Source organism: Acipenser ruthenus, chromosome 2, assembly GCF_902713425.1.
Source record: "Acipenser ruthenus chromosome 2, fAciRut3.2 maternal haplotype, whole genome shotgun sequence".
Taxonomy (NCBI): Eukaryota; Metazoa; Chordata; class Actinopteri; order Acipenseriformes; family Acipenseridae; genus Acipenser; species Acipenser ruthenus.
Genome location: NC_081190.1, coordinates 17,622,278 through 17,635,984, shown reverse-complemented (window position 1 = coordinate 17,635,984; position 13,707 = coordinate 17,622,278). Strand labels below are relative to the sequence as shown.

The 13,707-nt window shown below is 37.6% G+C and overlaps 2 protein-coding genes across 5 annotated transcripts in view; both read left to right on the top strand.

Moving 5' to 3' along the window:
• Positions 1 to 2,939, top strand: part of LOC117963658 (mitogen-activated protein kinase kinase kinase 1-like) — a 71,230-nt gene extending 68,291 nt beyond the window's left edge. For all 4 annotated transcript variants that reach the window (XM_058990367.1, XM_058990351.1, XM_058990348.1 and 1 more), the window contains exon 20: positions 81 to 2,939. In XM_058990367.1, coding sequence (XP_058846350.1) covers positions 81 to 230 — 150 coding nt within the window. In that variant the 3' untranslated portion in view covers positions 231 to 2,939. The remainder of the gene's footprint in view (positions 1 to 80) is intronic.
• Positions 2,940 to 6,293: 3,354 nt separating this feature from the next.
• On the top strand, positions 6,294 to 13,034 carry LOC131697984 (SET domain-containing protein 9-like). The gene is made up of 6 exons (XM_058990343.1): positions 6,294 to 6,457; positions 9,563 to 9,927; positions 10,567 to 10,690; positions 11,147 to 11,262; positions 11,677 to 11,782; positions 11,991 to 13,034. The coding sequence occupies exons 1-6, from the start codon at positions 6,360 to 6,362 to the stop codon at positions 12,076 to 12,078; spliced, it is 897 nt and encodes a 298-aa protein (XP_058846326.1). The 5' UTR covers positions 6,294 to 6,359; the 3' UTR covers positions 12,079 to 13,034.
• Positions 13,035 to 13,707: the final 673 nt, after the last annotated feature.

The following is a 13,707-nucleotide window of genomic DNA, read 5'->3' as shown; positions in this document are numbered from 1 at the left end:
TTTATACATTTTTGCAATTTTTGTTTTGGAACTCTGTGTTTTGGAGTCTGATGGATTTTTCTTTTTCTTTTAAACCTCAGATTGCAAGCGCCACGAGTGCTCCTACAATCCCAGCCCACCTGTCTCCAGGTCTTAGAGACGTGGTTCTGCGATGTCTGGAACTTCAGCCACTGGACAGGCCTCCGGCGCGAGAGCTCCTCAAACACCCGATCATCCGTACAGCATGGTAGAGGCAGTACCACAAGAGTGGAAGCTAGTCGTGAAAGATACTACTGAACACAGGAAAACGAATTCACAGAACAGCGATGCTGTAGCAGCCTTAAGACAAACCCTGAAAATGAGGTCTCTAAAAGGCTGCTGTGACTGACGCATACAGAGCTGTACCTTACCACAATATGCAAGTTAGTCACAAGTTTAACTTCTAAATTGTGCCTTGAGAAAGATTGGCCTTTAGTGACCATAAGAGCATCTTCTCTCTTTGTTTTTTGTTTTTTTTTTAATGAAAAAAGCAATCATAGAGTGTTAGGGCAGTTCAGCGATGAACATTTTCCTGTTGGTGCACTCTTTTGGCAATATTAGCAGCTGGGGGGCTCAAAATGCGTCATGTTTTGAACCCACAGCTAGATGTCACAGAATTCATGTGTTTCACATTGAGAGTATATTACTGCTCTCTGAATTTTAGTTTTTAACAATTTTATTTTGTTAAACGGGTTAGAGTAAGTCATTGTCAATGGTTTTAATAATTCTGCTACTTCAGTAAACACCATCAGAAAGTGTTGTGTGTTTTTTTATTTTTTTGATCAGTGGTTTTGTGTAAACCACATGTTTTAGCTGCAGTGCATAATGTTGCAGCTGGTTTGTGCATTTTACTGTCGGACCATTTAATCTGGTTTTGTCGTTTGAAAGATAAGACTCTTACATTTAACATTGTTCAGGAAAAGGTGATTTTCTAAAAATAAATACATAAATAAAAATACGAAATAGGCGCAAGCAAATTGGTGCCGAATGTGAAAGCTTATGGAGCTGCAATGAAAGAATTGTCATTTTGCAGTCTTGAAAGGTGTATTTTTTTACAATTAAAAATAAATGCTTTTGAGTATTATTATAAACCTGTTAATGTCAAAGATACCTTTGAACTTGTGAGACCTTTCTTAAAATAAAATGATGGGTTCTTGTTTTAGGGTTCCAAAAGCCATGGTGATCACCCTGCTGTTTTTATTAAAATGTCACTGTTACATTTGAGCCTTGTTGAGTTAATACATATTTTGATGGCATTGTTAGTTCACAAGTCTTTAAAATTAGTCTTGTTACATTTCTTGAAAGAACCAGATTTGATGCTCTTCCTGCTGGTCATATGTTTCTGGCGTTTTCCTTTTCTGCTGTACTGTATTTGCCAGGCTGATCACTTCGATAGAGAATATACAGTATTTTAATTATTTTATTTTAAATCCTCTGTACAGCTATTCACAATAGGTTCTGAATGCTACCAGGATATAAGAATTAGATTTTGTCTTTGTACAAAGGTTATACTTATTTTGGTATTTAACGCAAGCCACTTTTCAATGTTAGTTTATCATATGGCAGATACAGTGTTTTTTTTGTTTTGTTTTTCTTTCTATTTCTGTTAATTGCCGGCTGCAGTATCAAAGGAAAATGGCAGACTTTTATACTACTAATAGATGTCAATACGTTGATTTTATTCAGCTTTATGGCAGGCTGTTAGGGTTTAGAGCATGTACCTAGTTCATGTAATCATTTCAGCTTTAGCTCTTCAAGTGGTGATGTTCTAATTGTAATCCGTTGAGAAAATGAAATGCTCTAAAATGATGCTTGAACTGTGTTAAGTGTTCAGAAACACAAATAACACGAGTGTGTGAAATCATCAGCTTTGTGTTTCGAACCGCTCTGTGCTGAGAAGAGAGACGGCAATAATATGTAATTTATGATTTTAAAAAAATAAAACAAAAAATAGTCACAAGTACTTCTTTATAAACAATTGAAAGTTTTTATGCAAATATATATTTCTTTATGCGGAGTACAAGCTTGACAAAGCTTGAAGAGCTAAAGAGTAAATCAATGTGAAGTTTGGTAGCTAAATTTATTGTACTTGACTCCTGTACTTTTTTTGTACTACTTTTTCAAGATTCTTGAAAGGTGGTTGTATTTTTTTTATTTTATTTTATTTTTTTATTTGTATTTTATTTTCCAAGTTTTTATTTTGTGTAAGCTTTAAAGTATACACTCTTGCCATTTTATATACTGAAAACAAAACAAATTCTGGCAGATTCTTAAAACTGATGAACCTCAGCTAATCAGTATTACTTCATCAATCTCTGTATCTGTAATGTTAAAAGCCTGTGGCTTCTCCTGATACTCTTGGAGTTTGTTAGTATTTTTCAGCTTGCTGGTAATTGTGGTGTATTTTCTATTTTATTTTTTTAATATGGATGTGATGTAATCTTATTCTTTGGATCAGAGCTGGACTGAGATTGTAATGTGTAATTATTTTTGTGTTGTTCTTATGTTACCTGGTGGTACTTTTTATTTGTAAATAACGTCTACTGCTGTTTATTCCAGTTTCTACTACCTCAGGTGTCTCAGATTTTCCTCTACCAAAGTTCACTTTCACTATATATATATATATATATATATATATATATATATATATATATATATATATGCTATGTGACTGTAATTCTTAATACTTCCAGGGCTTAAGGGCTAACTTCTATTAGCACCTTACTGTGCAAGCAAATTGTTATTGAAAACTCTGGGTTAAGAAAAAAAAATGGCTAAATGTATTCTTTGTAATTTTTAAATATATCAAGATATTTTAATTATTAAAGTTTTTACCCCTTTTTGAAGCATTTTATAGCATAATTTGGAATTATTTTGGTGTTTGTCTTTATAGTAAATAAATAAAAGATTTTGAACAAACATTTTGGCTTTTCTTTTACACTGTTCTAACAGCATTGCATATTAGGGGTATTAATAGATTCATGTTTAAACATTATCCAGTTGTTAAATGTGAATTGTTCTTAAATGTAACTATTAGTCAAGAAATATACATGTCAAATATAAATTATACATATGATGTTTCATGGCTATACAGGTTTAAATGTACAATGTATTTATATTTTCATATTCAATATTAATTCAGAGAGAGAGAGGTGTGTTTAGTTACGTCCAAGTTTGTTTTATTTTATTTATTTATTTATTTTAAAGGTTGGGGAAACTAAACAGAACCACCCCAATTATACATCTTATATTTACATGTAACCTCCTGTTTCTCTGCTCACTTCTGTTTTAGTTTCTGACCTCTGTTCCTGTTCCTCTCTGTCCCACTTCTGTTTGTTTCTCACCTCTGTTCCTGTTCCTCTCTGCTCACTTCTGTTTGTTTCTCACCTCTGTTCCTGTTCCTCTCTGTCCCACTTCTGTTTGTTTCTCACCTCTGTTCCTGTTCCTCTCTGTCCCACTTCTGTTTGTTTCTCACCTCTGTTCCTGTTCCTCTCTGTCCCACTTCTGTTTGTTTCTAACCTCTGTTCCTGTTCCTCACTGTCCCACTTCTGTTTGTTTCTGACCTCTGTTCCTGTTCCTCTCTGTCCCACTTCTGTTTGTTTCTCACCTCTGTTCCTGTTCCTCACTGTCCCACTTCTGTTTGTTTCTCACCTCTGTTCCTGTTCCTCTCTGTCCCACTTCTGTTTTTGTTTCTCACCTCTGTTCCTGTTCCTCTCTGTCCCACTTCTGTTTTAGTTTCTGACCTCTGTTCCTGTTCCTCTCTGTCCCACTTCTGTTTGTTTCTCACCTCTGTTCCTGTTCCTCTCTGTCCCACTTCTGTTTGTTTCTCACCTCTGTTCCTGTTCCTCACTGTCCCACTTCTGTTTGTTTCTCACCTCTGTTCCTGTTCCTCTCTGTCCCACTTCTGTTTTAGTTTCTGACCTCTGTTCCTGTTCCTCTCTGTCCCACTTCTGTTTTAGTTTCTGACCTCTGTTCCTGTTCATCTCTGTCCCATTTCTGTTTGTTTCTCACCTCTGTTCCTGTTCCTCTCTGTCCCACTTCTGTTTGTTTCTCACCTCTGTTCCTGTTCCTCTCTGCTCACTTCTGTTTGTTTCTCACCTCTGTTCCTGTTCCTCTCTGTCCCACTTCTGTTTGTTTCTGACCTCTGTTCCTGTTCCTCTCTGTCCCACTTCTGTTTGTTTCTCACCTCTCTTCCTGTTCCTCTCTGTCCCACTTCTGTTTGTTTCTAACCTCCTGTTCCTGTTTCTATCTGCTCACTTCTGTTTGTTTCTCACCTCTGTTCCTGTTTTTCTCTGCTCACTTCTGTTTTAGTTTCTAACCTCCTGTTCACGTTTCTCTCTGTCCCACTTCTGTTTTAGTTTGAAATCTCTGCTCCATCACTCCAGATCATCTGTGCTGCTTCACACTATTGCATTTTAACCATTGCTACTCCTTGGATTTTTACCACTTTTATACATATCACTTTAATGGTTGAAATTGCAGCCAATATGTCACTGATTACAAGGATTACGGGAAAAATGTTGCTAAGGCAGACCAAGCAAAGCATGTTTTTCATTGGAAATCAAATGAAAGTCTTTAATTTGCTCCATGTGCCAGTGGAAACAAAACTTCAAGACATAGGTAGGTACAAAACCACTAACATAAACCTAATGTCTGTGATCTGTGATATTGCCTTTTATCGGATAAAATGGAAGGGCAGTACAGGGAAGAACAGTCTCAAATCCACACAACGATTTACACAATAGAAACCCAAACTTCTGTGTTGCCTCATCAGGTGAAGGTAAGATTTCAGTGATGCACACATTGACTGGTTGGATGGAAACAAGACCACATGAGAAATATATATATTTTTTAAAATGTGTACCTAATGTAAACAGCAGGAATGTCTCATGTAGCATGATCAGTCCAGCATTTAAAAAGGATGTAGAGCCTGCATGTAATAAAATGCATTGACAAAGCCCATTGGATAAGCCTACATGAGCTGTTACCATATGGCTACACGATTAGGAGTTCTTAATAAATAAATACCTTCAAACACCATATAAATGGATTCTATATCATTCTGTGTATGATGAATGCAATCATTCTGAGTTCTGTTGCTCAAATGCTGACCATATACTTTTTTAGTAATGGGGTTCATTCTTACAAAAATTACTATGACCACCCTTTCCTTTTCCATGCATATTCTGTTATTTCTCTGACGTCCTTTGCAGTTAGCTTTGCCATTTTTTGTGGATTATGCACAAACATTATTTCAACATATCAATAGGCATATGCAAATGTGTACTTTCAAGAAGCATGGGTTAGACACGTTTGCAACACTTTGTTTCTAATGTAGAGGTATGTTTGGGGCATGTCGTCCTATCACTGGAAATTGTATTGAATAGAGCCTTAAGAGGGGGGAATAATACAGGTAAAAACGCTCTATTTTAGTGTCAGACCTGGGAGATGCAAATAACTGAAATGAAGGCAAAACAGCAGTACTTCTGAATTGACACTAGAGGGCACTGCGTTTAAATCGGCTAAACTCACAACTTAATTTCAGGCGAGATAAAACTGGCACATGTTGTATGATTCTAAAAGGTATTAGCTGAAACATTCATTCTACTTGACTTAGTTTCTCTGAAATTCAGCTAAACAGACAGTAACGCCACGGTTGCCTTTGGGCAATGCATCAGGAATGTAGTGTAAGCACTCATATACAGTTTGATATATCTGAAATAAATCCGACAACTTTAATAAAGAGTGTATGGGGATTGCTTTTAAGGGCCCATGTGTAACATTTCTGAAGAATATATCCCGGAACTATCTCATATGCATGTCTTAGAGCAGAGATAAACAAACAAACACAAATATGTTGGTGATGCCTGTTCATGGGATCATCTGACTAAAATATACCCGGCAACTGCCACTTATGTAGCAAGTGTTCCCTGCAGCCATTTTTTTTCAACTACTAGAGGGAGTCTCATTGTGCCAAAGAAGTCTAATCACCCAGATAGTCACCCCATCGTTCATATCACACTTACTGTTCATTTATCCTGTTAAACTTCCTTTTCACGTATGGACAATGGGGTGTTACATTAAATCTTATGACTTTGGTCTCTATTTAATTTTAACTAATGAGTTATTAAAATAATGTTATTTTCAACGAGAACAACAAAAAAGAATAAAATAACATTTTTTTAAAAGTTATGAGAGGTATGATAATAACAATCTTGTGCAATGTGATTCTGGATTATTTAAATAACGCAATATTCTTTCCTGCCACTAGATGTCAGCAGTAAAAGCAAGTGACTTGTGTGTGTTGGAAAGGTGAAGATGTCGCCGTACAGCTTTAAGTTATGATGAAAACAACACTGCAAACATTGGCGAACAAGTGGAACTCTTATAAATACCGGTTTGTGCCATGGATAGCTCTAAACCTGGGCAAAAATGAGAGGTAATGCAGATTGTTAGCCCTGTGATTCGGGGTGTTTGCGCGAGTTAAACCGGAAGCGTGTTTAGGGAGAAAGATAAAAGTGGCGATACAGTGTTGCAATCCTGAACCTCTGTAAGTGTCGCATACTGTATTATTAAATACGACACGCGCTCCTGAATTACACTGTGTCGTGAAGGGATCGAAATCAAAACATTCCTGACATGCACGACTATGAACTGCTGCATGACCTCAGTCAGTTTCACAAGTGTCTTTTTTTTTTTTTACCTACAGCGACACACATTGGTAACAGGAAAATGAATACTGTGTAGGTCAGTCCTGTATTTATTCAAGAGAAAACAGCAAGGAAGATAAAGACAATATTATTTGGAAGGCTAATACATTTGAAAAATCATGTGGTAGATGATATTGTGGTTTTTTTTTTTTTTTTTTTTTCCCCAAAACATATTGTGTATGCATATGCAGACTATGTAACGATAACATTCATAACATGCATAAAATTATTATTATATTTAAATATTCTTTTGAGTTCTCCTGGTAATTTCAATAGAATGATAATTGTTCTGGTTCCTTGCAAGCTTAGAAAAATCTTGCCAAGGTAATAATTTTGCAATGCTACTTAAAAATTGATTTCCTATCAAATACATCAAACTGAATTTGAGTGTTTATACTTTATATCCATACTTTTTCATGTACAGAATGCTGTTTTCAAAAATGTCACATTTTGTATTTTACAATACTATATATGTATGTATGTATGTATGTATGTATATTGTAGCGTGCACTGGGGAAGGCAGCAGCAGGGCTGGTATGTGATGTAATCAGATAGAGACAGAAGCCTTATATACGCTTCTTGCAAAGGAGCCGGCACTTTTGTACAGCGTTATCGGCGCTATGCTTTAGTGCAAGAGGTCTCGGGTTCGCACCCGCCAGTGTGTGGATTTGCCTCGCTCTCTGTGATGCGCCTGCCTGTGTTAACTGAGATCGCTACTGAAGTATTCACCCCCTACCAACAATGTCACATTTTGTTGAATTACAAATAACGTATGCACAGTTTTTCAAACAAACTCTTTTTTATTCAAAGCTGTAGTGGTTAAACTAAACACTGTTATATGAGGAGAAGATTAAACGTCAGCAAAACTTGCAAAGAAAATGTACAAAATGAAATTTACTGGTTGCATAAGTATTCAGCCCCTTAAGTCAGTACTTGGTGGAAGCACCTTTTGCAGCAGTTACTATTGGATAGGTCTCTACTAGCTTTGCACAGTAGGATGGTGACATTTTTGCCCATTCTTAACAGGAAAATTGCACCAGTTCTGATAAGTTTGTTGGGGATCATCGATGGACTGCAATCTTCAAGTCTCGCCCTAAATTTTCGATTGGATTCAAGACAGGACTTTGACTGGGCCACTCAAGAACATTCATTCTCTTCTTGTTCAAGCACTCCAGTATGGCTTTGGCTTTGTGCTTCGGGTCATTGTCCTGCTGAAATGTGAATTTCCTCTCCAGTTTCAGAGTCTTGGCTGACTCAAACAGGTTTTCCTCAAGGATTCGCCTGTATTTTGCACCATCCATTCTCCCCTCTATCCTGACAAGCTTCCCAGTCCCTGCTGAAGAGAAGCATCCTCATAACATGATGCTGTCACTACCATGCTTGACAGTTGGGATGGTGTTGACTGGGTGATGTGCAGTGCTGGGCTTGCGCCAGACGTAACGCTTGGAATTTAGACCGAAAAGTTCAATTTTTGTCTCGTCTGACCACAAAACCTTTTTCCACATGTCTGCAGTATCACCTGCATGCTTTTTCGCAAACTCCATACGTGCTTTAAGATGAGGCTTTTTGAGTAATGGCTTCTTTCTTACCACCCGTCCATACAGGCCAGCTTTGTGTAGGGACCGACTTGTTGTTGATGCGTCAACACTGACTCCCATCTCAGACACAGAACTTTGCAGATCTCTCAGGGTCATTGTTGGCTTCAGAGTGACATCCCAAATCAGTTCCTGCTTGCCTGGCTGCTCAGTTTGGGAGGGTGACCTGATCTGTGTAGTGTCTGGGTGGTATGATGCATCTTCCACTTCTTAATGATGGACTTCACTGTGCTGAGAGGGAATTTCTTGTACCCTTCTCCTGCTCTGTGCCTCTCTACCACTTTATCCCTGACTTCTAAAGCTCCTTGGTCTTCATGGTTGCTTTGCTGGATCACTATGTGAGTTGCAGCTTGAAAGTCTTTATATACCTGAGGGAAATTATCTACAAGTTAAACCGCTTTGATTAAATGAGCAGGGCACATGTTGTGACAAGGAAAAGATTGTTTAGCACATGCGCACAACAAACAGGGGTGCTGAATTTCATGGGGAACTGAATATGATACTACACAGGCTCTACAAAGATGCCTCGATCAATTCCAACACACACACGGTGCGTCATCCCAGGAAAAGAAAATTGAAAATCAAAATAAAAACTAAATAAAGCTGATGAGTTTCGACGTATTGTCGTCATCAGGGCATTTTGTTTTTATTTTTACCTTGTTCTTAATAAAATATGAATAATTGAGAGACACTTTGGAGTTTTTCATTAAGCGAGAGCTGCCGTAGGCCTATCCAAAAGACAGCAGCTTATTTTAATTCATTTTAGACCTGCATTCAGAATGGAAGGCTGGAAGCAGGGAAGTGCTTTCTGAAATATAGTGCCATTGGTTAATGTTATTGAAAATCATTTTAGATGTGTAAGGTGACTAAATTCATAAACTAAAGCCCTGGCCAGTCATCTGCCTAAGCACTTGTGCATCAAGGTACATTTGAGTGGCCAAACACTTCCATTGAGCAAAAGGGAAATCCTTTTTTAAAAGCCAGTATAACGAATGTAAAGATCCGGTTTACACCCCTGTGCTTCACTGAACACATTAAACACATATCAAACACTAAAACCATGCATTCTTTTACAGGTTATTAAGTCAAACCAGTTTCGCCCTGCTGAACTTCGGCTTTGTATTGTGTCCTTTAGTACTTTTTGATATACATTTCCTGCAGTGCAACTGGAAACAGATACTAAAATGTGTTTATTAGGCTTTGTCCTATCAATGAAATGTGTTTTTGTTTCTATTACAGGACACTGCGCCACGTCAGGGAACGCTCTCAAGACAAACTCATTTCTGATGAAGAAGTTTCTGCATCCTTATTGAAACTCTTCAGGGCTCTATTTAAAAGTGATTTGTTCAGGCAGAAGGAGGTTCTAAGTTTTCTTCCAGCCTCTGTGCAATCTGCATACCAAGACACATTAACTCCCTGTCAGTTCATAAACAGAGCTGATCATTATAATGACAAGGGAGCCTCCTTTTTTTCAAATGAGGTTATGTTGGATACGCTGGGGTTTAGTATTCACAGAGCACCTAGTTCACTCTTGTCTGCAGGAAGAGGAGTCTTTGTTGCCAAGGGGACTGTGCCAAAAGGAACCGTTGTGTCCATGTACCCGGGTAGTGTATCATTCTAAAGTGTTAAATCCCCAAACAGGTCATTGTGTTGGCCTTCTGCAATGATGGACACATTTGGAAACCTGTAATTACTTGCTTTAATGATTTTTACCTTCCAAATTTCTCACAACTCCAGCGAGATAACTCGCCCTGTATCAGTATGTCTTATTCTTATACTGTGCAATGATCTCTCTAAATTTAAAACAATTTTAAATAATGCAAAATTGAGCTAAGGGTTGCGTTAGCAGGAATTGAGCTCCAGGAATTACTAGGGCACTTGATGACTCGATGACAGTAAAAGTAAAAAAAAACACAAAAAAAAAACAATGCACTTGGCTTATTTTCTCAAGAGAAGTATTTGTTATCTAACCTGTTGTGTCATAGTGTCTCTAAAGTGATGAGAAACTGCACTGTACATTGATAACAGGAACAGTGACAATACAGCGAAAGCTAATACAATTTATATATATATATATATATATATATATATATATATATATATATATATAATCAAGGTGTTGCAGCCATCCTTTAAACCAGAAACACGTTATTGAAGACAGTTTTAAATGCAATATTGAAAAAGCTCAGAGATAATGTGTCTTTTTGGCTATTGCTCGTGAAGTATTATGCATTATTTCACAGGTACAGTCTATCAAACACATGAGCCCATCTTCTTCCAGTCCATCCGGAACCCTTTTGTTTTTCGGTGCATAGATGGCGTCCTCATTGACGGTAATGACAACGGAATTTCAAAGGTTGTGTTTAGGTAAGTGTAAAGACAAAAGAAAAACTGACGACAGATTACAGTACAGTAGAGAGATTGTTCATGGGGTAAAAAAGTCTGATGAGTGCATGCCGGGGTACCTGTGTCCACGAGAGAGAGAGAGAATGCAGTAGTTGTTATAATCTCTGGTGAGCATAAGTTTTTTCCTGCCACAGTTCTGAAGTTCTGTGTTGCTTGTTGTGGAATGCTTTTCATCTTGACAGGTCGCTGGGGTTGCATCCGGTTATTACAGGAAACATCAGCCGGATGAGCCCATTCAAAAAATTGCTCACCACTTATTTTGGGGCTGGAATAGTTGCAAGGGCAGTGTCACCTGCTTCTGTATATACAGTAAACAGAGAATACAGTAGACTCCAAATTATCCAACCTCTTGGCAATATGATTGGGTCATGGATAATCCCGGTGTAGTGCTTGCTGTTTACTGTTAACACTTTTTAGGTCATGCAGTGGAAGGGACAGACTGGGTCCTTTTAAACTGAGTGACATCACTTGGCTCACCACCGCTCCAGAGAACCCATTGGCTGTGGGTCAATATGTAAACAACTGCTCAAATGGCAAGTTCTGCTTTTCATATTTACACCCTGTCTGTTTGGTATGTCTGCGTCTGTTTAAATGCTAACTGCTTACACAGGTACTGAGCATCTTTTTATAAACAGAGTTATAGTTACATAAAAACAAAAAAGGAGCATCAAAGACAGAATGCCAGTAAGTTTACAGAAAGCCCTCAGAGAACTGAGAGTGCTGTAACAGTTTGAGACAGCCTGCTAAGTGAAACCAGGTACTAGCTTTTATCTAGTTTTTGTTTTAAATGTTTTTTCAGAGCTGTCCTAGTGGTGGCTCTTAAGTGATATGATTATATGAGCTGCAAAATACATATCTCTTGATTTACAATTGGAATAACCTTATAGCTGTTGCAGTAACAAATGCAGGGAACAGCGTAGGATAAGTTTTCTCTTTCTCTTTTTTAGAAAAATCTGCTAATGTTTGCTATCAGGAATTTGACGTGCCTGCAGAATTTCCAGTAGAACTTCGCCAGTACCTCCCCAATGTGAATTACAGGCATGACATACAAAGGTGTGGGTTATTATGGTGAAAACTGATTTTTAACCTTGCATGTTAATTTTGTTTTTTTGTTAAAAAAAAATATCAGACTTGCCAATGTATGTGGTCTTGCACAGTGCAGTATTTTACATGTACATTTTTTAGAAATGTATTGTTAGAATTTTGAGTTGTTAAACTAGGGAAAGCCACCAGAACTGATGGCTGTTCTTTTCACTTACAGGCCTCTGAGATGTGTAGTCCTTGTTGCACTAAGGGACATCCAGCAAGGGGAGGAGCTGTTTTCAAACTACTACACAATTGTACATTAAACTGCCCTCAGAAACACTGGGAGAGATAAACTGCCAACATCTGTGGTAACCTTTTTGTACTGTAATACATTTTATAGTACAACAGTGTTCCTAATAAAAGCAAAAGGAAGACACACAAAATACCAAAGCAGGGGTGCCGATACTTTTGTCATGAACAAATAATTTAAATGAAATAAGTTTTTGTTGTTTTTTAAATGACTAGAAATTGTGTATTTTGTTTCATTAAAAAGTGGTTAAAAGCTTACTAAATGCTTGTCCTTAAATCCGTTACCTTATGGTATAACACGCATAGGGTGCCAATACTTTTGTCTGCAACTGTAAATACTGGAATTACATAGGCTGGGTTTACATGCAGGTGAAAATCGACTCTACAATCATGGCTGTGTGACGTTGTTACGTGAATACATCGTGAAACAGCAAAAGCACGTCCTTTGGTCAGCGCGACTTTAAGGGCAGGGTTAATCGCTTTCTCACGATAAAAATAGCTGTAAAACTCAGTCAGTCAGATTTCAGCAGTCAAGATCCCGTTTAACTGGTGGAATCTCATGTTATTCCCCAGCAAAACTATACCAAACCCCCCCCCCCCCCCCACTCACACACACACACAAGAAAGAACGCAAGAGACGCTGCAAATGTAAACCTCTCGTATAGCCTATTATAAATGTTTGTAAAAATGCATGTTGTTAAACACAACTAACCAAACCTTTAGCCTCATATTATTATTAGTAGTAGTAATAGTCATATTTTCTTGCTATAGTTCTTTTAAGATGTCACAGGAACAACAGAGCACTCTTCCACCGCACAGAACTGGAATGAATTGTTAGCATCAATTGGCATATTGTGCAATAAGTAATGGATATAGTTAACAAACAACATAAATGTACCTTATCTCTTTAAATAAAGACTTTTGTTTGAATGTTTATAATATTACAAGACATCCACGTTTCATTATAATGTGTGTGTGTTAAGCGGATTCTGCGCCTGGCACTTCTACCGCAGCTGCAGACCAGCAGTCACTGGCTTCTCGGAGCAGAGGCAGTGTATGCAGATTGGCAGATGTGTACAGGAACATTAAGATGCTCAGCCTGGTTGCTCAGCCTATACAATTGCCAGTGCATGAAGCTGCTTAGGAACCTCGTATGTATTTCTACATAGCCCCGTTCTCAATCTTATATTCATATAGGCCTAAGGATCATACCATTTTTTATTGTAGTGTAACCCCCGTATTCCCACATTTTCCACATACATTTATAGACTACTTTAATTAAATAACACCTTTGGATGTTACGCATATCTATTTTTTAAGTAATAAAACTTGTACTTGGTAGAAGTTTTATTTTATATACTTGTGTGTGTGTGTGTTGGAAAGGGAATGAGACACAAACAAGTAATGCGTGAATTCGGAATGTGTGCAACAAGTTCGTTCTTTTCTCTTTTTACTCTTTATGGCAACGCATGAAGCTCTCCTCATGATATTCAGAGTCGTTCTTAATTATTAGGCAGACACGGACATTTAAATATCCCCTCCCCTACATTACTATGAATTGAGTAATCTGCATTGGTATGGCCGACTTGTTTTCCTAAATCAGAACTGCACAGCAACGTATTTCCTGAAAAGTACGGCAAAAA